This window comes from Myodes glareolus, chromosome 24 (genome assembly GCF_982192425.1).
Source record: "Myodes glareolus chromosome 24, mMyoGla1.1, whole genome shotgun sequence".
NCBI lineage: Eukaryota > Metazoa > Chordata > Mammalia > Rodentia > Cricetidae > Myodes > Myodes glareolus.
Genome location: NC_142049.1, coordinates 42591934 through 42615808, shown reverse-complemented (window position 1 = coordinate 42615808; position 23875 = coordinate 42591934). Strand labels below are relative to the sequence as shown.

At 49.2% G+C, this 23875-nt stretch overlaps 2 protein-coding genes across 6 annotated transcripts in view; both read right to left on the bottom strand.

Moving 5' to 3' along the window:
• Prmt3 (protein arginine methyltransferase 3) overlaps window positions 1–3777 on the bottom strand; it is a 75762-nt gene extending 71985 nt beyond the window's left edge. The window contains exons 1-5 of one of the 3 annotated variants that reach the window (XM_085682697.2): window positions 3624–3777; window positions 3424–3550; window positions 2123–2205; window positions 1382–1431; window positions 310–412 (exon numbers count right to left, since the gene is read on the bottom strand). In XM_085682697.2, coding sequence (XP_085538823.1) covers window positions 310–412; window positions 1382–1431; window positions 2123–2205; window positions 3424–3550; window positions 3624–3648 — 388 coding nt within the window. In that variant the 5' untranslated portion in view covers window positions 3649–3777. Of the gene's footprint in view, window positions 1–309; window positions 413–1381; window positions 1432–2122; window positions 2206–3423; window positions 3551–3623 lie in introns of those variants that run through there. The other 2 variants (XM_085682696.2, XM_085682698.2) reach the window with 2 other exon arrangements.
• A 3352-nt stretch (window positions 3778–7129) lies between these two features.
• On the bottom strand, window positions 7130–23034 carry Htatip2 (HIV-1 Tat interactive protein 2). 3 transcript variants are annotated; one of them, XM_087901401.1, is made up of 6 exons: window positions 23011–23034; window positions 22048–22243; window positions 19551–19658; window positions 10341–10478; window positions 8462–8523; window positions 7130–7866 (listed from the first exon to the last, which is right to left on the bottom strand). In XM_087901401.1, exons 1-6 carry the CDS (start codon window positions 23013–23015, stop codon window positions 7641–7643), a joined length of 735 nt encoding a protein of 244 aa, XP_087757527.1. In that variant the 5' UTR covers window positions 23016–23034; the 3' UTR covers window positions 7130–7640. The 3 variants fall into 3 exon arrangements, with proteins under 3 accessions (XP_087757527.1, XP_048298295.2, XP_048298307.2); XM_048442338.3 differs by lacking the exon at window positions 23011–23034 and adding an exon at window positions 22700–22854; XM_048442350.3 differs by lacking the exon at window positions 23011–23034 and adding an exon at window positions 22531–22681.
• Window positions 23035–23875: the final 841 nt, after the last annotated feature.

Here is a 23875-nt window from a genome sequence, read left to right as displayed (position 1 = left end):
GTGAGGAGCACACACAGTGTGGATACACTGAACAGAACCAGCAAGCAAGGCCGGGGTGGGGGGTGTTCCTGGTTCCTTGCACAATACTTTATGCCTCCCAGAATAGCAACCAACTTAAAACTTACAAACTGTTTTTTTTGGGGGAAATATTTACCATTTAATCAACCAGGTAAAACAATGGAAAGCAGAAAAATCACTTGGGGCAGAGATGGGTATGATTAACATCCATTTTCACAAAGTACTTCGTTTTTGTTTGGTGTAACAAGCGATCTGAGACGAGCTAAAGCAGATAAAGAAGGTTCATCTTACCAAACTGAAGCAAAAGGTCATCTTCCAGCACTGGCTTCAGGTACTCATCTTTCTCCCAAGGCACAGGGCTGTATATGGAATTCATATACTCAACCGTAGGATTCTGGATATGAAGTTAAAGCACACTGTATTCATTACATGGAACAACAAGGCTTCCTTAAAAAGAGTGGGGAACTTAAGCAAGAAAAAAAAAGAACCCAATTTGCACAAGACTGGTGCTTAGCTGCCATTTTAAATGGCTAGAGTGTATTCTGTTATTGTCTGATGCAAAGTGACCCCAGCTCAAACATTCATTTAAATAGGACAAACAACAAAATGTTTGGAAAAAAAAAAAAACTGAACAATGTAGGAGAGATGGCTCAAAGGTTAAAAGCAGTGGCTGTTCTTCCAGAGGAGATGGGTTCGATTCCCAGCACCCACATGATGGCTCACAGCCACCTATAACCCAAGTTCCAGAGAAAACAACATCCTCCTCTTCTGGCTTCCGTAGGCACCAGGAATGCAAGTAAAACATTCATACACAGAAAATAAAAACAGAAATTTAAAAAAAAGAATAATCTGTGAAAATAATAGAACAAAAAAGTACATCCAAAGTACTTGGAACCAGACTAGAAATTATTGGGTTTTACAGAAACACTGTTGGTTTTCCTTTTATCTGACAATCGCTTTCTGCACAGTACTGACTCAACAGTTTAACAGGGCACCTAGAGCTTCACCCTGCACTCTGTCCTCACACCCACAATTCCTACAATATGAAAATGCCAGATCTGAAACAACTGCTACTATTCTATTAAGTAATCAGCATGGCAACCTATGCAAACTTCATAAATTCCTATATAAAAATCATTAAGTTTCCAGGTCAGGAAGCGGTGGCGCAAGCCTTTAATCCCAGCACTTGGGAGGCAGAGGCAGGCAGATCTCTGTGAGTTCAAGGCTAGTGTGGAGCTAGTTCCAAGACAGTCAGGGGTGTTACACAGAGAAACCCTGTCTCCGAAAACCAACAATCAAACAAACAAACAAACAAATATATATATATATATACATATATATATATATAAAGTTTCCAACTTACCTTAAGTCTAATAAAATTTATTAGTTTAATGTATCCATAAAATTCAAGTCCTAAATGAGAGAAAAGAAGTCACAGATTTTAATATATGTGCTTTAACTGATAAGTAAGCATTTCTGACCTCTAAACTAAGACTTTTGTTTGGAACTTTGTGTTAAGAATTAGAAACGATAATTTTCATACTTATAAACACTTAACTGAGAAACAGCCATATTTAACAAGTTTCAAGATGCTTTTCTTGCATTTTTTATTATTATAATGTATAATGTGGGGGGTATGGTATGTGTGTCGGGGAGGGGTGACAGGTGTGTGTACTGGCTGTCTTCTTCCACTTTTGCGTGAGTTCTAGGGAGCAAACTCAGGCTGTCATACTTGTGTGGCTAAGTGGATAAGCGCACTTATATGACAAGCATGCATGAGGATGTGAGTTCGAATCCCCAGCACCACATAAACACCAAGCAGTGGGGTAGTCTCTTACAATGTCATCGCTTGGGAAGCAGGGACCAGGGATCATTTGAGCAGGCTGGCGAGCCAGACCAGTCACATCAGCAAGCTCAGGGTTCAAGCGAGAGACCCTGCCTCAATCCAGGAAGTGGAGCACAACGGGGGGGGGGGGGGGGGGGGGAGGTCACCTGACATCCATTTTGGGGAAGCGCACACAAAGAAAAAGAAGGGTCTAGAAAATTATAAAATTTGAGGCTAAACTTCACAAACAAAATTGTCTTTATTCTAAGAGATACTCACCATGTTTATGGACCATACTATCAATATTAAATTGATGCTCCAACTTACAGTGTGAAAATGTTTCCTCAGCAGATGTGAACAACCTAAAGAGACAAGCAAAGCCACATGGGACAGTCTGCGGGGAAGTCCAAGTACTGACCCCCGCCCCAAAATTACCCAAAGGCTTCTCGGTAACACAGCTTTCCCTGGTAAATTTTGTGTCTCTCAAGTCACGAAAGTTCCCTACTTGATTCTCCTTCTCCTCCCGAAGGTGAACCAGCAGGGCGCATGCGCTTAGACACAAAGCACACAGCGGCACAGCTGGCACACTGGCTGTCCACAGCACCTACATTACAATGGGAAGAGTAACACTTCTGTTTGTCCCCTCCAACACTGAAGGACAAGGACGCACAGCAGAGACTCTGCACCCCTCCTCTGTACACCTGGCGCACAGGTAAATACCTGCCAGGTCATCTGGAGCACTGCAAAAATAAATGCTCATTCCTCCTCTCCAGTGAGGTGCCACCTGGGAACTCTTATGTCACCAGTCTGCAACACGCCCCAAATACTGAGGGCTCAGCAGCACTGGTCAATGTCAAACACCCCTTTTGAGCCCACACACCCAAAGTCACTGTCTTGAAACTAAGATGCAGGATTTGAAGCGAAAAGGTGTGTTCTGGGAACGTCAACCGCAGCTTCGTGACTTTGAACAAGCTGGTGGCTCTGCAGGGTCCTTTCACCTAAGTACAAAAGGCATCAATTCCTCCCTCAATCATGGAGGTGGGCTAGGGCTGTTTACATGGCTCCAAGAAACATTGCATGAGAGGACTACTGGTCATGTTACAGGATGGCAGAAACAGAAACGCCCTCCAGAGTGTGCACTCCCAAAATCGTTACCCAAGTAACAGGATTAAAACTATCCATACTGTATTCCTTCACGGAAACAGAGGACTCCATCCCTGATTTAAGACTGAAGTGTGGAGTTCTGCTTTTTTGGTGTGTGTGTGTGGGGGGTCAAGCTAGGTAGCTCAGGTTAGCCTGGGATTCATGGCCATTCTCCCGCCTCAGCCTCCTGAGTGATTGTATGCCAAGCCTGGCGTATGACCTGGCGTATGATCTGTGTGTGTGTGTGTGTGTGTGTGTGTGTGTGTGTGTGTGTTGGGGGCGTTGACTGGGTTGCAAAGACAAACCAGCGCGGCTCCCGGCTCCGCCCCCCGACCACGTGAGCGGCCCCTGTCAATCAGCAGCCAGCCGTGGGCCGCGGCCTCCGGCCCGCCACGTGCTCGCTAGTTCCGTGGCGCGCTTGCCACGTGGGCACGAACCTGTCACAGAACAGGCAGGGCGTGTGCTGCCGGCCGTGCGCGGGCTCAGCATCCTCGTCCTCCCAGCCGGCGTCGTCTCCGCTGTCCGACAGCTCCGGGGGCTCCGGCCCCAGCTCGGCGCCTTGGCCTGCGGGGCATACTGTCAGCGCTGGGACCCGCGCCCGCCCTCCCTCGCCCCGCCGCCCGAGCGAGAGACCCACCGTTCCCCGCCGCCAGCGAACACATGGCCGCCGACCAGGCGCGCGGCCGCACTGCGCGGCACCGGAGCCAAGAGCGAGCGCGGACGCGCGGTAGCCACCAAGCAACCCAGACGCCGGCCGTGCGCCGGCCCGAGAGCGCTTCCGGGTCACGTGGGGCTACCGGGTGGGACGAGAGGATGGGCGCCACTCCGGTCCGCTGCAGGGTAGACGCGTGCGCAAAGGCCAGATTGAGCGCGACCTGCTGCAGCGCCATCTGGCGGCACAGGTGGCCAGTGCAGGCTAGGCTCGGAACTCCAGAGCCCTAGGCAGAAGAAAAGCTCAGGGAAAAACCTTTCTGCCTGAAAGCTGGGTGTGCACTGTTGGTATCAAATGGAGCCAACTCCTCCCCGCCCCGCGCCGTCTACTAGGGGTGTTAAAGTGGGAAAGTGAGAACATGGGTACACGCACTCTTTGAACCCTATTTCAGTAGCTAGAATTCTAAGATCGTTAGACCCCTGCCTTTTCCCGGCCTCAGTTTCCTGACTGGTAAAACATGATCATGACTGCAGTAGCCTGAGGGTTATAGTAAGGGTTACATGGGCTCACGTGTGTGACAAATCTAGGCATTAACTTGATCCCACACCATGGAAACAAGTGGACTGTGTGGTATGTGCCAGCCAACGATGCTGTCTGCCTGGCAGTGGGGCGATTTCCACTTGTCAGGCTGCATCCTTTCTAATATTCCTAATATCTAACCATGGAATTCCCTCAGACAGGTGGGCAGCAGTAATTCTGGGTAGGTTAATTCCTACAAGCTGTAGTCAAAGGCTGGAATATGTACCGGGCATGTTTGAGGACATAGCCAGCCAGGCCTGCATAATGCTTGCCATCAGCTCGGCTCAACCGCCCGCCATGCACACCTTCAAGCCTGTGTACTACTGATCTCTGAAGCTCTCCAGTGGGCGGTTCTGCCTTTTCCACTCCACCACCAGGACTTTGCTCACATGGCCACCGTTTATTTTTTTTTAATGTTTTTATTGAGAATTTCATACAATGCATTTTGTTCATATTCCTCCCTCCCCCCCTTCCTACCCTTCACCTTTGTATCATTTAAAAAAAATAGCATGGGTTCCAGTTTCTAGGGTCCATATACTCTGGGTGTGGGGACATCCGCTGGAGTGTGGTCAACCTACCAGAGGCCACATCCTTAAAGAAAACTCCATCTCCCTCTCCCATACCTCCTCAGTTGGGGGGGGAGCTCATGAATCCCCACCCCCTCCACATCAGAATGCTGACTGGCTTGGTCTTGAACAGACAACCACAGCTGCTGGGTTTGGCGCAGAGGTCCTATCATGGCCAGAAGACACCGCTTCTCTGCAACCCTCCCTGGTGCTGAGGGTCTCACGCCTTCTCTAAAGACATATGGTTATTCCAGGCATAGCCTGCGTCTTTCTCACTGCTACCCCATCTATTGATTTCTCCATCTCCCCTCCCTCCCCTTCTCCCTCCCCTCCTTTCCCACAGACCGTAATCCACAGTGGCTCACAGAAGAGGACGGAGCCCACCCAATGTTAGCTTCTCATGTACACTGACATTCTAGGACATTGCCAGAAGTCTGCTGGCCCCCCTTGCTAGTAGACTGCTCACAAATTTATCACCAACTTGATAAACACTTGCTGAATAAATTAATGAATGGATGCCCATCCAACTTTCCTCGCATAAACCTCTCTCTCCAGCAAGGCCCATTTTTCTCCGTTGAAGAAACCTGCTGAACCACAGCGATGCCCAGATATTGACAGGTGACAGTAATGCCAGTCTGGAGGTGACTGGGCCAGATTTCTGGGAAGCTGACAACTGACCATGGCACAGGGCTTGGGCTTGGCCGAATTTTCTCTTCCAAACATGAGCGCAGATCCTTCTATCATTACTCTACTGTTATTCAGGTTTGAGTGTGGGCTCACTTGTACCTTAATATTTGATGTGCAGAAATGGTAGAGAGTGATTGGCCACGGAGTCTGTTTGCCTTCAGAGCCTGCAAGGCTCAGGGTATTCTTGTGGGTACCCCCAAAGGCTGCTTCACTTCTCGGGGCCCGAGACTGTTATGATGGAGACACGTTCAGGCTCTTCCAAGCCCAGTCACAGCGAACCCCACTGGCAGGAAGTAAGCGTCTCATTTTGAGACAGGGTTTTACTATGTAGTTCAGGTTGACCTTGAACCGTGGTCCTCCTGCCTCAGCCTCCCTGGTGCTAGGATCACAGGCATGCATCCAGCACTGCCTTCCTGTAGCACACATTCCAAGATCTCAGTCTGCTCTGGAAGATTTAACGTTGACAATGTCCACTGTCTTCCAAGGATGTACACCCATACTGTCGGGATGGTATTCACTGAGCAGTGTCCACCAGAACTAGAGGTATAACTGGGACACTAGACTCCGTCGCTGGAGACAAGTGACGCGGTTCCCCAGCACAAAAGTTAAGTTGCACCTGCTCCATGATGGAACTGGCACTGGGTGCTTCTCTAGGCACAGACCCTTCCCTCCCTGTTTTCCTTCCTTGCCTGTTTAAAGTGTATCAGCTCAGGCTGGGAACATAGGCCAGTTGGTAGACTGTTTACCTAGCACGCATGAAGCCTTGTAGCCAGTCCAACACGACAGAAACTAGGCATGACGGGGCACACCTGTAACCCCAACACGTGGGAGGTGGAGGCTGAAGTATCAGAAGTTCAAGGTCATCCTGGACTATTCATTGACTTTGAGGCCAGCCTGGGCTACCCAAGACCCTGTCACAAAACAAAGCAATAGAAAAGCTCACCGCCACCCTGAGTCCTTGAGCTGAGTGCCGGAGGATTTTAGATTAACCACTGTTCGCAGTTGATTATCAGCATCCTGGATCAATGGAGAAACCCAAGGATTTAAGTTTTATGCATCCACAATGTACTAAATTACATGGAACCCTCTAGAAATAGATGGACATGGGGTATTCTTACAGAGTGGTTAAAGAAACCAGCTTCAGGGGGCGGGACAGATGGCTCAGGGGTTAGGAGCACTTGCTGCTCTTCCAGAGGACCTGAGTTCAGTTCCTAGTACCCACATACGGTGGATCTGTAACTCCAGGTCCGGGGGAGCTGTTGCCATCTTCTGGCCTCTGAGGAAACACACACATGTGGCAGACACACAAATAAAAAATAAATACAAGCTATGGGATCCGGCTAAGGATAGTTAATCTCGACCCCGCCATATCCTAGCTTAGCTTTTCAGCTTTAGACCTTGAGCATGGTCTTTAACCATGTGTGCCTCGATTCCCCATTTGCAATGAGAGGGTGAGAATAGAAATTTAAATGGAGAAAAAAATAAAGGTATGAGGGCAGCAGTATGACTTTATACGATTGCTGCAGGGTTAGAGTGCCAAGAAGAGACTGCCTAAGATTCTGCAGCCCCTGCCATGTTAGGGACTGGGGTGCCATCCCTGGGGGCCTTTGCTGTACCTTCCCACTTGGACCTCCACAGCTTTCAGCAACTGAACCAGCATTCAGGGTTTGGCCATTTATTTTTATTCCTCAATGAATCACAGAAGCTTGTTTTATATCTCCCGTGCTGACACATAGTGAAGGCGCAGGGTTCACTCGGCTCCGTGCAGCCTAGCAGCACCAAGCAGCTCCGAGACTAGACTGTCCACAGGCTTTGCCAGCACTCGCCTGCCTGGAGGGCTAGGGCCCCGCTGCTCAGTGCTCCGGTATCTCTCTCGGAGAGCTTTAAAACTGGTCTCCCAGCCAGAGGACATGGAAGTCAAAACCACAGATCCCTGTCCTCAACCCACAGACTCCAAAAGGTCTATGATACACACCTGTCCTCCCATAGCTCCCTGGGTGACTTACATGGACAATGGGTACAACATCAACAGCTGGAGCAGAGCACTGGGGTTTCCTAATGGAGCTGCAGGGACACCACAAAGGACTACAGAGAGACGTTTAATAGACCCCACCATGACTGAGTCGGTGACAGGCACTGAGGTTTGAGAACAAGCCGTCCTCCTGTACGGTCACAGCTTGGGCACATCCCTGTCTTTCCCCAGGTGGAGGATGGCCTTGTTTTCCAGAAGTTCCATTTGTCCACTGCTGGGACTCACCAGGTTGTTCAGCATCGCCCTAACCACGGTCACAACAGGCACAGAGTGCCCACTGGCCCAGGATTCCGGCAGAGAGCTGAAGAACTTCCTAATCATCCATTCGCCTGGACGAGACTCTTGCCTGTCACACAGCAGGACTCTAGGAGACAGAGAGAAAGGCAGGGGAAGAGATGGCACATGCGCTCAGACTTTATGGATACTTCACATTGAGTTCTGTTCCCCCACACCTGTCGGCAGAAGCCCTAAGCCCAAAGGCAACTGTATGTGCAGATGGCCCTTATGGAGGTAATTAGAATTCAGAGGTGTTGAGGGTAGGCCAGGCCTGCCATTCTGGCGAGAAGGACATGCACGAGAGAGGCCGTGTGGAGCCACATCGAGAAGCTGGTACAGTCCACAAGGAGGAGGGGCACCTCCGGCAGACACCAACCTCCAGGCATCAAGAAAATCAGTTGGCTCATGTGGTGGCTGCAAAGTTTGATTTGTTAAATAAAGGGGGAGCGGGGTACAAAAGCAAAGGGGCACTAAGTGAATAAAACTTAAAATTTTAAGGAAAAAAATGCAGGCAGCAACTACTTTGAGAAAGTTCCCATGATTCTGAGGCAGCCCCAAGCTACTCTTTCTTTCCCCCGAGCTGAAAGTGGGTCCTTTGGAGAAGCGGCTCATTCCAAGCCAGCCTCGTTCCCAGATGGCTTAGTTGTCAGCCTCTCCAATTACTCCTGGCAGGAGAAACTTACCCCGGCCGGAAGACTGAGTAGCGATCAAACTTTAATTCTTCGACCTTGGCTTCCACTTCTCCCTGTTAACATTTAAAAAATAAAAAAAAATTTAAAAAAATCTGTGTTTGGCCAAGTCCAAAGCACTCAGATAAAACCTGAGAGGGGCTCACTCGGGCCTGAAGATAAACTAGCTTCTGCAGCTCCCAAGACTCACGTTAATCCTAATGGGCAGCCTGAGTCTAGAGTCTGGACAGAAGGAAGAGGCCATTTAACCCTGGCACACTGAGAATCATCCGCTAAGGGTCAAAATGCAGCATCACTCCCAGACCCTGCGGCTCAGTGACCGTGCGGCTCAGTGACCACTGCAGAGGAGGAGGAGCCGGAAGAGGTTAAGAGCCAGAGGTTAGAGTGGACCTGAACAAAACTGTGTCTTCTGGACCGCACAGGCCTGCCACGCTCATGAACTCAAGCAGCTGTGGCTGCTTGCACACTATCAAGCTTGCCAGCTGATAGGGGAGTTCAGCCAATCATATTCTGTTTTCGGGGCATGCTGCCCTCAGGCAAAAGCCTGCCTATAAACCTAGCAAGCGCGTTCCGCTAGCTCTCTTTTCGCCTGGCTCCTGCTTCCAGACGGATGGGTTGGATTCTGGTGTAAGCAGTTGTAAGTCTTACTTCTGTTTATTAAAGCTGTATATTTTGTATCAAGATAGTCTGGGGACTTTTCTTTACCAATCAGCCTGCAGCTTCAGCCAGCATTCGAGCATGGAGGTGGGTGGGGTTGGCTAGTTTTCTTTAAGGGTGTAACCCCTGATAGGTTGGCAATGCTCCAGGGGCACTCCCTTCATTCATTAATGTCTAAACAGACCAGAAGAGGGTAAATGAAGCATCAGTCCAAACCCCTCCTCACAGCCATAGGCCCCACAGTCACCTCTTCAGTATACAAGCAATTGTAATAGATGAGAAAAATACGGTGATCAGGAGGCGAGCCTCCACCCAGTGGATCCTAGATGACCCTCTGTGTCAATCACTTCTAAGCGTTAGCAACTCCCACCCAGATCTCAAGAAAACAATGAAGTGACAAACAGAGATGCTTTCAATTATGAAGTCATGAATTTTCGCACCAGGCGAGTAGTCAGAGGTCAGGGAAGCTATCATGTGAAATGTTTATCAAGGTCCACTCATTAAATAGAGCCAGGTGATAAAGGGGGTAGGCCTAGGAACCAATTAAAAGAGATGGAGCCAAGACTTCAGGGCGTTGTGCCGGACAAAAAGAGTTAAGGCAACGGGGATCCCCGGTGATGACTACGACTCCAGTGAGGAACTGACTCTATAAATGACAGGCGTTTCTCCATGTCCAGGTGATGACTACAGACAAATGGAGCCTCACCAGACAAAAGCCCTTTCTCCTAGCATATTAAGCAAAAGGCAAGTGCACATCTGCAAAAGAATTTCATGCCAAGGAGAACCCGTGTCCAGAGACACAGGTCACAGAACTGGGTCCGCCCTCCTGCGGCAGCGCCTCTACTTCACTGTGAGGAAATGGAAACTTCTGGTTAAAACCAGCAGCAACCATGCATTGTACTGGCAAGAGGCATAAAATTCTGGCATCCTGGCCAGAGGGAAATGGAGGGAACACCATCTCCGAGGCTGAGAGGCCATGCCATCCAAGACCAGGGCTGCCTCTACTTTCTCCACCAACTTTACTGAGTGATTCATGGGAAAGATATCTTTTAAAACATGTCTGCTTTCTAAGTACGTTTCTCCCAAAACAGTCCCTGAAGCTTTGGAAAATACACAATACAATGGGTATTTTTTGTTGTTGTTTTTTTAAAGATTATACTGGTTACTTAGCGTTGTCAATGACTCTATGAATATGGAAGGGAGAGCACACACAAACCTTTACTCGTAGGTATAAGAAACTGCTGGACTTGTCCGCCCCCTTGGAGGACAGGAGGTTGAAATGCTTGCACCTGCCTGCTCTTGCCAGCTCTGCAGACTTCAGCACATAATCTCGGTCAACACGGACGAATCCTTCCTGAAGGGGAAAGGACCCAAGTTATTACCTAATGTCACACGCTCACGTTAAAGATGATTCCCAGGGTTGGGTGGCAGCCTGGGAGGCCTGGGGCAAATGGGATCTAAATCGAACACATCTAAGCCATGCTCGAAAGCCAGACGCAGACCTGGGGGACAGGCTCCAAGGGTGAGCATCCAGAAGGAAGCAGCAGCTTCTTCGGCAGCCGAGGCAAGAACCCCACCACACCACAGAGATGGCAAGGAAGCCCAGGCGGCAAACAAATCTACCAATCTTCTTGTCTTTCTCTGTGTCAGCTCTACCAGGCTGGGCTCTCAAGGTGCCACACGGGAACTCCCAGGCGCTGTGAGGACAGACAGCATGGCGTCCAGTTTACATGGAGCCCTTACGGGATACTTTGGATATTATATGGCGATGCATGCCTTTCCATTTTCAAAGAACTGGTACGTGTGTAACTGAAAAACGTTGGAAAGGGGCCCACCCAGATGGCTCAGTGGGTAAAGACACTTGTCACCCTGAATATGTGTTTAATTCCCAAACCCATACACAGTGGAAGAAAAGCACCCACCCCACAGAATTGTCCTCTGGCCTCCATAAGTGTGCTTGGCTTACTCACTACCATACACACACACACACACACACACACACACACACAATTTCACAATTTTTAAATGTTGGGAGAAGACTGCTACGAGTGACTCACTCCTCTAACCACCCAAGGTTTAGCCCAGTGAGGACCGTGCTGAATCTTCATTCTTACTCGACATCACAGGGTCAGAGCTCCAAAAATATCTGAATAAATAGGTAAACCCAGATAGGATAAAACAAACAAAGAGAACTACATAATAAGGGGACCTAACTGAAGGACGCATGGTTTCACCTCCAAGTGAACTGGACCCGGATCCTCTGCAAAAGCAGTAAGCCACTGAGCCATCTCACCAGCCCCAGAACGCATCTCTTTGCCCAGGATTTATCGCTATCTTCTCTGGTGTTTTGTACTTTGACACTCAGACCGAACAACTCACTTGCCAGCCCCACCTATATGCCGACTCAAATCCGTGTTTCTGCTTCTTAACGTTAGCGTGGAAACAGCCGGGGGAGGTGGGGCGTGACTGCAGCAGTCACAGCACTTGGGGAGCAGCGGTGAGAGTTGTGGCAAGTTTGAGGCCGGCCTGGTTGGTGTAACAGGTTCTACTAGCCAGGGCTACATAGCAAGACCGTGTCTCCAAAATACAATAAATAAATGAAAAAAATAAATAAATGTAAAGTAAACCAAATTGCCACACTTTTGAGAGGGAAAGATATATATATATATATAGATAGAGAAAGAGAGAGAGAGAGAGAGAGAGAGAGAGAGAGAGAGAGAGAGAGAAAGTTGATTTCCTTGATTTCTCTAAATGGAGATTTTAGATAGGCTGAGAGTAGACAGGAAAAACCCAAACTCCAGAGAAAAATCCTCAGTGGATCACACATATTTACTTCTTTCCCTTACTCTAAATAAAAACAACTTTAATAACTGGTTTATTCTTCACAATGCATAGTTGACTAGCAACATAAATTTTTCCTTGGGTTAGCACAATGCTTAGATTACGATAGCTGTCTGTGTTCCGATGCCTTTTTTTTTTCCAGCAGTTTCTTTAAAAACCAGAGAGGCTCAGCCAATCACAGGCCTCCAGACCGACGCTATCTCTCACTTAATCCAGGGCCAGGAGAGGGGTAATTTGATTAAACTGAGACCCTAATTTATTTGGCTTTAGTTCTGGATCAACCGCTCCTTAATAGAGTGCTGTCGCCCCCAATTGTGCAGTGGAAATTGAAGTGGCATAAATGTCATGGGACTCTTTCAATCTGATTAGCCAGCGGAGACACATCAATACCACCCCAGCCATCGGCTCCAGCGTCCTTCCTTTCACCAGCCCGGCGAGCAATTGACAACAGCTTCTTGAAGGACCAGCACCCACGCCAACGTGCAGACCCCCGTCCTTAGCCCATCATCCCCTTTCAATGGGCCCTGGTGACAAGGTGCCCACACCTTTCTCCAGGGCTGTTCTCTTAACAAAGCTAAATATTGTTTTATTAGCAATCAATGGCTGTTAATCCCAACCGACTTCACAAATCCTCTGAGCCCTCAAGCGCATTATGAATACGTACTTTTCCAAGCGCACTAAATTTTAAATCTCACTTCCTTCACTCTGACGGCGTGGCCTTTTTGTTGCTGAATTAGACTCTAAAGGAAAGGGTTCAACGGCTTCCAAGGACTCAAAAACCAAGCAGAAACATGGTCCCTGGGGCTGGCTAGAGACATCAATGTGTGCTAGGTTTAGGGGTGTTGGGCAGCTGGCATAAGAAAGATTCTATTTCTCTTTAGAAGGACCTAGCTTTAGTCTTACTCCTGTTCTTGTTCTCTACTGCTCAAATTAAAAACAGTAGAAAAACAAACTTCCAAAGCTACTCCGTACCCCAGAGACAGTTTTTCTGAACAACTGTACCTCACTGTCTAACCATATAGCCAGAGAAAAGTCAGCCCTCTCTTCTGAGAGTACTATGTCCATCAAGGTAGTGAGTCTTCAAAGCCCATGGTCAGTGTGCCCTACTCTAAGATGGAGCTTTCTAGAATCAGGGAATAAGTAAGTTCCCCACAGTATTTCTTTCCCAGACCTACTCAAAAGAACACACACACCTTGGCAGAGATGAGATGCACTCAGGGGCTCCGCCGCAGGCTCAGATGACTCCCCTGAGTCTTCTCCTGAGTCTTCTGAGTCTTCTTAAAAATGCATCTTCTGTCTTTTTACCCATGTCTGAAAACTAGCTAACAACACCACAACACCGTGGCTCTGGAACAACTCATCTTTGCTGTCATTTTCTTGTTGCTCTGAGATAGTGTCTCTGGCTGGCTTCGAACTCACTTATGGGGCCAACATTGGTGTTGAAGCCCTGATCTTCCTGGCTCTACCTCCCAAGTGTGGGGATAATAGGCCAAGGACAACTCATATCAATAAATGTGAAGGTTTGAGTGAGGAATGTCCCCGAGGACTTGGTCTCCAGTTGGTGGCGCTGTTGGGGCTATTTCAGAGACACGGCCTCATTGGGGGAAGTATGGCACTGGAAAACAGGCTTTGAGGTGTCAAAGCATCACACAACTCCCAGTGAGCTCTCTGCTCCTGCGTGTGGTTCAAAACCTGAGCCCTCAGCTTGCCCCTCCAGCCACCAAGCCTGCCACCTGCTTCTTCTGCCCTGCTATCTTGGAGGCTCATCCTCCGGAACCATAAGCCCAGATAAACCCTTCTACAGTTGCCTCAGTCATGGTGCAGAAACAGAAAGGTAAGTAACATACAGGATAGCTAAGCCGTGTTAGGACCAGAGGACTCTGGGACAACCAACCGTCTCCAGGCCCTTCCTGAGGAGGAAGACCTCTCCCTGTGTCAATGGTCTCAGCTGTGATTCTGTTGAGGGTTCCTGTTCCTTCACCTCTTTTCAGTTCCATCCTAAATCAGAGTAGACAGCAGATGCTGACAGGAAGAGGAAGACATCACCTGGAACCCCATATGTGCTCTGGACGGCAGCTCTCAACCCGGGGTACAGACATGAGAGACAGCAAACAAAGACACTCAAGCCAACTGACGACGGAGGATTCCATACTGCGCTCACTTCAAGCGTTCGTTCCTCTGCTATAGCCAAGGAATTCTGCAGGTCGGAGGGAGCTGGGTGCGAGACAAGGAGGGGGCGCTCAACAGACACTAACCGACAGACTCAAGGCTACACACACAGAACCTGGGATCTGGGTCCTTGGACGGTTAGGAACTTCACCATATCACAAAACATTAAATAAAACAGTGGAGCTCAGAGCAGGGCTGGGCATCTGATGTTACAGATGCCCAGAAGGAGCTGTGAAGGCCTGCCCACAGCTACACAGACCCACCATTATCAGACAAAAGTGGCCATGCGCGGTATGAAATGCAATGAACTTGGCTGTGTTCTAACCAAAATTTATTTATGGACACTAAAATTCGAACTTACTGTGCTTTCATGTGGTATAAAATCTTCAGCCATTTAAAAATATCTGTAGGCCACAGGCCATACAAAAATTGACGGCAAGTGCCAGTCAACTCCCAGGCTGGATTATCAGAGTGTATTACTGGAATCAGCAGCCACGGGAGTCTACGGATGCTTAATAAACATCGCAACGGCTGCACTAATCACCTTAACAGCACTAAACATTTGACAATACCCACAAACGGGCTGCTAGAGATCACTGCTAACAGGGAGATACGTAAAGGGGTGAAACCACACAATCACTACCCAAATCCTCCTCCTACTTCACACAGGGGGAATGCAATATGCCCAGCATTGTCTTTGACTTTTGCTCTTCAAGGTACATTTGGTTTCCAAGGGTGGCCCGGGCGGCCAGCTAACGCAAGAGTATTAGAACTGCAGTGCTTGGAAGACCAGTAGATGAAGATGAATACAACCCCATGCCTCCCCAAAGCAAGTCCAACGGGAAAGCAGGATCAGCCGTATCAGGCTCTCAAGGAACCTGCAAATCAGACTCCAAGCTTCTGACCTCAGAGATGCCCATGCAGCAGGTCTGGATTAGGGTCAAGTGTACAGGCTATTGTACCAGCTGCACAGCTGTGGCCTGGGCACGGGAAAGAAGTTTAGCATCTAAGCAGCCACTGCTGAAAGGCATTGGTTCCCAAATAGCTGGAGGAAAGCTAAGGCCTCTGCCTAGTGTCACCTCTGATGGAAATCTGTGCAGCCTGAAACCCAAGGCTTGAACTGTAATGGCTAAAGGATAGCTTAGGTGTGATAGATTAAGTAAAAAATGCTGCAGATCCCCGAGTGGCTGCAGCGACAGAAACACTGCAGGTCCCTGAGCAGCAGCAGTGGGCAGTGGGTCCTGAGAGCACAGTCCCAGGCAGAAATAACACAGTTCCCTGAGTGGCTTGCAGCAGGCCACAAGTTCTTTGCAAAGAGCCTCGTGGTGAGTGGGAGACTTCGATAGGGCAGCCAGTCCCATGAGGACAGACAGACAGATGGATACACTACGAGACCATGCTGCAGGTCTCTGACGGTGGCTGGTCCCGGGCAGGGAGCCACACACAGTGGGTGATAGACAGATGGATAGGCACGCCATGCAGAGTGAGGTTGGACATTTATTTAGTGGGTTATAGGAGGGAAGGGGAGAGGAGGGAAGGGAAAAAGGGGAAAGAGCTGAGAGAAACAGAAAGAGAGAAAGACAGAGAGAGAGCAGGGGCAGGGTGAAGGGGAGAAGTGGGGAGAATGGAGCAAGGTGGGGTGGGGGGGACAGAAAAGAGAAGGGACTCAGGCTGGAAACTGAAGATCAGCTTCAGGGGAGGGAGTGGGCATGGCTTGTCTCTTAAAGGGACAGGACAGATCATTACATTAGGTCCTAGCTCCTGACCCTCAGCATGTCATCTTTCTTGGAGAAGGAATTATTACAGATCGAATTTGTGATGAGGCTGTCCTTGAGCAAACTGGCCCCTCAACAATGTCAATGACTCACATCCCCATAAAACAAGACCACAGGGACACAGATGCATGCACATAGGGAAAATGTCGTGGGCAAAGGCAACCAGGGAAGGCAGGGAGAGAAACCTTCCATCAAGGAAGCGACCCACTAACACCCTGACCTCAGACTTCTAATCCACACAGCTGGGAGGCCACACGTGCTGGGGTTCACCCAACACCGCTGCTTGAGGGTGGTTTTTATTCCATAATGGGTCACAGGGCGAATAGCCAGCTACTCAGAGACACGAGCACTGAGTAGTACAGGAGCCGGAGCTTCTCCAAGTTTCTCCACTGAAAACTCAGACTGCTGAGGTAAAATCACTGTGTATTCTTGTAACAAACAGCTACTAAAAGACACGAGGCCTGCCACCAGCTTTGCAGTGTCCAGCGGGTTAGCCACGTGGCTAGTCCTCTTCCAAAGAGGCCTACTAACCCAGAATCCCGGTGGGGATGAACTCAGAAAGTCACAAGTCCCTCTGAACCATGATTCCTAGCCACCTGTATGCTATTAATGCTCAAATTAAGATACTGCAAACACCAAACAGTGCATCACACTGAATCCAAGTGATCTTTTTTTTTTTTTACAGGTCTCTGTCCTTTGCTTTGGAGACAGGGTCTCACAAACTCCAGGCTGATGCCACACTTACAACACAGCCTTGGACTCCTGGGTCCTTCAGCTTTCACCTCAAGTGCTGGGATTATAGGTGCATACCACACCAGGCCTTAAAAGTAAGAGCTGAGCTCCACACCTAGAACAAATGCCTGAGGTGGTATGCAGTGTATTACTACGATAAGATGGGAGGCACAATAGATAACCCTGGAAGCTCGAAGGCCAGCTAACCGCAAGCGTGGTAGGAGAGAGATCTTGTCCCCAACAAAGTGGGAGAAACACCCCAAAGTTGTCCTTTGATCTCCATATATGTACAATAACATGTAAGCACATGTGCACACATGCACACACACACACACTATGCCCAGATCCGCAGAGTTCTCCCAAAACCAACTAAGAGACTGAGTCCCATATGTAAAAGCAAAGAGCCTTTATTCCTACTCAAGTTCGAATTCAGACTCTCCCTGTGTCCAAGTATTGGCATGACTGGAGAGCCCCAGCACTGTTGGGGTGGGGGTTTATAATAGCAGATCCCTGATTGGTTGAATATTTGTCTAGGGGTGCCCTGGTGAAGAGGGCATTGGGTGTGTGCAGGGCAACATCAAGTGATTCTACCTATAATAGTTGGGACATTAGGCATTTCCTTCAGATACTCTGTTCCTAGGTGGTGCGTGGGTGGTCTCAGTTTGTGGTCTTTCTTGAAATCAGGTATTGCCTTAGGGTAAACTGAGATTCAGTTTCCTGTTGGTCTCTATAAAGCCTGTCTTGGCATGTGTGTACCATGCTGCTCTGGGTTCTACAACACACACACACACACACACACACACACACACACACACACACCCTTTCTAGAGCTTACTTCCTGCCCATTCTCTTGGCCCACTGACTACAAGCTTACTCACCAGGCTGTTCTTTGCCCTTTTGAGTCCATTAATTACCTTTATCTTTTCAGGTCGATTTGAAAGACAAACAAAAGGTACTGAGTGACTTAAGAGGGGGGACCTATGCCAATTAAAAGACAATTTTCCCTCGGGTTAGAACTACAGCCTCCATGCGACTTTTAACATTTCCCCCTTCTTTTATGCTGAATGCAGCAGTTCGCTTTGCTGAGTCACCGTCAAAGCCAGGCTTGAGCCTTCCTGCGGCAGAAAGCTGCAGCACTGGTGGAGGACATGCTTCTTAGGGCCAGGTACAGGACCCCTTCTAGAGGAAGAAATGCACTTCTTGGGAAAGCAGAACTTCTCTGTAATCCTTTTCCCAGCCCTGAGCTCCCAGGGCGGAAGCACAAAACTGCACAGGGCCGGAATGTCCATCTCAACCGAAACCATTGCTAGAATCACCTTCTGCAGCACCAAAAAGCCTAGAGAGACACAACCAAGCCACGACTCTGCTCCTAGACACCGTTGTTCAGAACCCCACCAATCTACTGGTTTATAAAAACTGCCGTTAGGTGGGGCTGGTGAGGCGGCTCAGGGCAGGTACCGCGTTATCAGAGCACCTAAGTGCAATTCCCAGCACATACACCAGGGGGCTCACAACGGCCTCTCACTCCAGTTGCAGGGAGAACCATACCTAGTGTAAACCATTGTAAAAGTTAATATTGTCAGCTCAACCTGACCTAGAAGCAAATCTCCGGGCATGTCTGTAGAGCGTGTCTAGATCTGGTTAACTGAGGTGGGCAGACAACCCTAAAGGTGGGTGGCGCCATCCATGGGCTGGGGTCTTAAACTGAATGGAAAGAAGGAAGTGAAGTGGGCCCTGGCATCGTTTCTCTGTTTCCTGACCGAGGATATAAGAAGACCAGCTGCCTCAGGTTCCTGCCACCGTGCCTTCCCCACCACGATGGACTGAGGCCTCACCGGGTGAGCCAAAAGGAACCTGTCCTGCCTCAAGCAGCTTCTGCCTGGCACCCTGTCACACTCATGAAAAAGTGGCTAAAACAGCCATTATGGCAGAATCAATATCCGACATATTTAGTAGAGATGTGGACTCCAGCAATCGAATCCTGCCAGAGAAATAAACCATACTAAAATCTAAGCTGAATAAGATGTATAAATGCCTGCCCAGGATCTGTATTATAAAGCATGACTTTTAACTCTGCAGTACACAGTAGCTCCTGGAGAGGGGCTGACTCAATTTAGCACACCATTAAAGAGAACAAAAAAATGCGTACTGAAGCAGTTTTGCGTCAGAGAGGGCTGAGTCATCTCGGGCTGAATCACTGCCGATGGCTAAGTCATCACGGGGGGCTGACTGAATCGTGCCTCTGGGTTCTGACAATCGAGTTCCTGAGTTTAAAGGCTGACTCGAAAGCAGGTGGAAGCAAACGAGTGAGAGAAAAGGCTAAAGACATTTGTCATGGAAAAAAACATAAAGTTTACTACCCACGGCATGAGCCAACTTCTGCCCAGAGACTGTGGGCTGCTTCCCTTAGTCAGGGGACGTTGTGATGACTGTACCATCTCCATAGGCACGATCACATAAATTTCTGGGGACGTAGCCGGCATTCAGGCCCTAACTCAAGGTTATTCTGAAGATGACCTTATCTGCAATGTCCCGTGCATAATACAGATGGGGCAGCAGATGGAATCTTAAACACAGTCTACATTTAAGCACTGCAGTACAACCCCCAAAAAAAGAGAGTAAGCAAGAAAGGAATCCTTGAAGCTGCAGAGATGGCTCAGCAGTTAGGATTCCAAAGTGTGTCTACAGAGGACCCCAAGTCAGTTCCCAGGACCCAAGTCAGGTACTGTAACTCTGATGCCTTCTTCTGGACTCTGCAGGCATCTGTATCCTCTTGTGGCCCTAACCCCCCTGCCCCCTCACAACCCCCCCCCAACAAAAACACATACGAGAAATAAATCTTTGAAAGAAAGGAAGAGGCTCTTGATAGTGCTGGCCAGTGAGAAGAGACACAATTATTTCTTGCTCACCGCTCCGGCTTTTCCCCTGGTGGTGCCCAGGCAACAGAAGCCAACATCGTGGCCTTGAAAGGCAGCTGCGTACTCATCCAGCTTCTCAAAGTCCACCACTTCTTGATTCTAGACAAGGAAGAGCACAGTGGCATAGAATTTCACACAAAGAGACCAAACATTCTTCAAGATGTAAAGAATAAGTAACAATTATCGAAGTATCTAAACCCTTAACATAAAGTTTGCCAAATTCCACTTTCCCACCAAAAAAAAAAAAAAAAAAAAAAAAATGACCTGGAGCTGCATGTAGAACTCAGTGGCCAAGTGTTTGCAAGGTCCATGTGAGGCCCTGGGCTGTATGCTCAGCAATGAAAAAAAAAATCTAATCAGTCGTGCATATGTATGTTCACAGAACATGCAACTGCAGTAGGGTAAGTCAGATTTCAGATAGCAAGGTCATGTGTACCTTACCTTTGGGAAACAAAAAGGCCAATCTCTACTTCACCAGGAAGGAAACCGTTCAGGTAGGATGTGAATGAACAGAGTGTCAAGTAGAATCTCAAAGATGCAGGTTCAAGTTTTAGGCCTAGTACTCAAAGACATGCAACTGCGGTCAAGTTTTTATTTTATAATTAAATCTCTTAAAATGTATTTTATGTGTATCGGTACTTGCCTGCATCCATGTCTCTGCACCACATGGGTATAGAGTCAAGAGGTCCAGAAGGAGGCCCCTTGGGTCCGCTGGAACTGGACCTAACAGATGGTTGTAAACCGCTATGTGTGTGGTGAAAATCTAACCCAGGTCCTCTGGAAGAGCATCTAGTGCTCTTAACTGCAGAGCCATCTCTTCAAACCTGCGGTAGACTGTTGACCAGACAGGTGCCTCCGTTTGTCCAGCTGTAATGTCTGGGTGATAATCGTTCCTTCAGTTCAATTCAAGAACTACCTTCATTAGAATCAGCCAGAAAGAATTTGAGACAAAGGCACCTTCCTGGGACTTGTTCTGATCCCTGTGATTCAGCCTCCGCAGTTTGTATAGCTCCTCCTCAGTATCTCTGTCTTTCTCTGGGTCTCTCTCCAGGCCAGGCTGGCCTCAAACTTCCTATGTAGCTGAGGCTGCCCTTGAACTTCTGATCCTCTTGCCTCCACCTCCGAGATGCTAAAAGGACAGGTTTGCTCCACCATATCCAAGCTGTGCAGGGCTAGAGGCTAAACCAGGGGTCTTGTGTGTGCTAAAGCAAGCTCTCTACCACCTGAGCTGCATCCCTAACCCCATCTTGGTTTCCTCCGTGGTCTTTCCAATCTACGCTGAAATTGGTATATGCCAGGCAAACTAAGAGTGCTTGTAATCCCAGCACTGGCAGAAACAGAGGCAGAGGAACTGAGTTCAAGGCCAGCCTACACTAGCTAGAGAAACGCTGTCTCAAACCCAATCATCCTGTACCATGCCATCAAGCTTGCAGTGCTCCATCACCCAGGAGCTCAAATGAAATCTTGGGGGCTGTCACTACCTTCAGTTCCTTCAGAGGGATTTTCCTGGCACAGTATATACTATACGAGAGAAAAAACAAAAACAACAACAACAACAAAAACCAAGCAAAACAAAAACCAAAATAAAGTCTGGTAAAGACACTTGCCACCAAGACTCTACTCTTAGAGAAAATTGCAATCTTAGGCTTCACTGTCAGGATCTCCCCAGGGCTCAGGAAACTAGACTATGGAGTCCACCCAGCACCCACCTGAGGCCAGAGAGGTCTATTTAAACCAGCCAGTTCTGATGCACCAGACATTTGTAAGACGAACGACCAGGAAATCAGAGAAATCAAGAACACGGATTTGCAAGTGTGCCCACCAGCCCAAACGCTCGTCTGTGGGACTCACAGGACTGGACTGTGGTCCTGGCAGGATGTGGTCCCGGCAGAACTGTGGTTCCGGCAGAATGCTACACTGTTTAATCTGCTACAGCTGATAGGTAACTCTTGCTTACTGGAGAACAAAACATAGGCGGCAGCTCTGACTTGGGATGCTTAGGCACAATGACCAGATGGAAGTCTGGCACTCCCATGTGCTTTAACCCGGACAGTGTCACTTACAAGGAAGGCAGTATTGCATTTACAGACACAGGGCCTGGAAGTGAAGTGGGGACAGGCGGGGAAAGCTCCGCCTGTCCTTGTCACACTTCCCCACTCTGACACTGTGAAGCTCACAGGTAGGTAATGTGAGCAAGCACTGTGCTCTAGGAACTACACACAGAGGCTTTCTCTGACCCCGTTCCCCATTCCGGCTTAGGTTCCAGACACCTGACAGCTGCAGGGTGATCTAGGATAAAAGGCGGGCCTACAAGCCAGGCACGGCCCAGGGTTTGCTAGAAGGGCTCTTCTAGATCAATCGAACCCAATTTTGATCATTTTTCCGTCTTCACCACCACCCTGCAAGGGTCAGCCTTTGGATACGGACACCTTCCCCTCAGCAAAATGAAGGCGGCTACATTTTTTTTAGCCCCAGCTCAAATACCCACCACATTTTTATAAGCTTCCTCCTCGAATGTGAGCTTCCTCCGGCCAATGAGCGTGACTTTGGAAAACAGGTTCTGTCCCAGGATTTCTTTTAAAAGTACTTTGCCCGTTTCCCCGCTGGCGCCCAAAATAAAAACGGATTTATTCTGCATCTTGAAGTCCTCCCGAAGCTTAGGCAGGGCCTCCTTGTCCGCCATGCTGGGGAAACAGCACCCACAGAAACTGTGTCAGAGTGCTAAGAGACAGTCTGTACACTGGGGAACAAGGGTTGTTGATCTGCTGGGCAGAAGAGAGTCTATCTACACAGTCCCAGCCCAGGGGAAGTGCTGAGTCACGGCGGGGCTCGGGACGAAGGCCAAACCTCAAATGTGCCCAGCTGAATGTGCCCAGGTGTCCCTCTACCCCACCGGGCCTCTTAAACCACGGTAACCCGGCCCGACTGGACAGGGCTGCAGGGCCGGGCTCCATCCCCTACCCGGGGTTACCTGGGGCCAGCCCCGGACCCCTCGTCCCCACGCTGCAGCAGGAGCATCGAGGCCACCAGCGCGGCTGCCACCGCGCCCAGAGCCCAGGGGCCAGGCATCGCTCCACAGGCGGCCCCGCAGTCTCCCCTCCCGGCCGGGATCCCCCTAAAGAAGGCAAGCCAGAGCCTACCCGCCGCGACGTCTTCCGGGTGACAGCGCTCGCGGCCCCGCCCCACTGAGCGTCGGAGCTGAGCGCGGGACCCGCCCCTGCACTGGAGCTGCACCCAGGCGTGGGGGCTGCACCCAGGCCCCGAGCTGCTCCCTGCAGCAGGACGCGGCGCGGCGCTTCATTCACCCCACGTCAAGCCTTTTCCTTCATAACCCTCCCTGCATGCTCTCCCTAACCACCTGAGGCCACAGCCTACAGGTTTCAGCTAAAAGGCATCCCGTGGTCCCCCCCAAGGTGTAATTTCAATCCTGTATTGGAAGGCATCATCTCACCCCATGTTGAAAAAACACCTCCCTCCTCACACTGGGGACTGAAGCGTGTAGCTCAGTTAGTAGAGTGCTTGCCTAACGCGCTTGGAGCCCTGGGTTCCAGGCCCAGCACTGGGTAAATAGGATGTGGAGGCACAAGCAGGTAAAACCAAGGGTCACAGCTCCCTCAATCTAGAAGTCAAACGAAATGTGCCCTGCCCCAATCTTCTGATTAGATGTGAGACCTGACCTAGGCTTAGCCAATCAACTGCACCCACACAGGTTTTTCCTGTATTGGGGGGAACAATACAAAGATGCAACAAAAGCCAGGGGTGGAACCAGCTAGGCAAGGGAGTGTGTAGGATGACCGAAGGCGTCCTGTGAGCCCCTGCCTTAACTGTGGGCAGAGCTTGTTCAGAGGACTTCCTGTTATTCCGCAGTAAATTCCGTCCCCCACTCACTCCGGTCAGATGGACTCCCTGCCGCTGCTTACAGCTTAAAGCCGGCAACAAGGAGCGCATCCTCACTAAGCTGTCACAGTGCCAGGCTGTCAGAGGCTCTCCCATTGCCTTCCTGGAGACCATCCTACAGGACACCCTCAGATCTTTTCAGGTTACATGGTCTTGGGGTCTCGTGTATTCAGTCCCTTGTGGAGATAATTATTAACTGTACCAAGACCATTCTCTCCTTTCTTTTTCTAAACTGTGATGTAAAGTTTTAGGTTTTAACAGCAGCTTTAGGTTTAACATAAGCTAAGGTTCAGGTCATGGTTCGAGAACATTGCATACTGTCGCTAGGTGCAAAGCCCAACACAAGACCTAGAACCTCAGGATGAGTCTTTGTTCTTCGGCTTTGGTGACCCCTCTCCACTGGAGGCCCAGAGCTTTCC

Excerpts from the sequence above, each read along its gene's own strand:
- Htatip2 (XM_048442350.3), bottom strand. The coding sequence starts at position 22,628 with ATGCCTGGCCCCTGGGCTCTGGGCGCGGTGGCAGCCGCGCTGGTGGCC. Across the intron at positions 22,244-22,530 it reads GGGTCCGGGGCTGGCCCCAG|CATGGCGGACAAGGAGGCCC; the intron begins GTAACCCCGGGT and ends CTGTTTCCCCAG. Across the intron at positions 19,659-22,047 it reads AGGAAGCTTATAAAAATGTG|AATCAAGAAGTGGTGGACTT; the intron begins GTGGGTATTTGA and ends TTCCTTGTCTAG.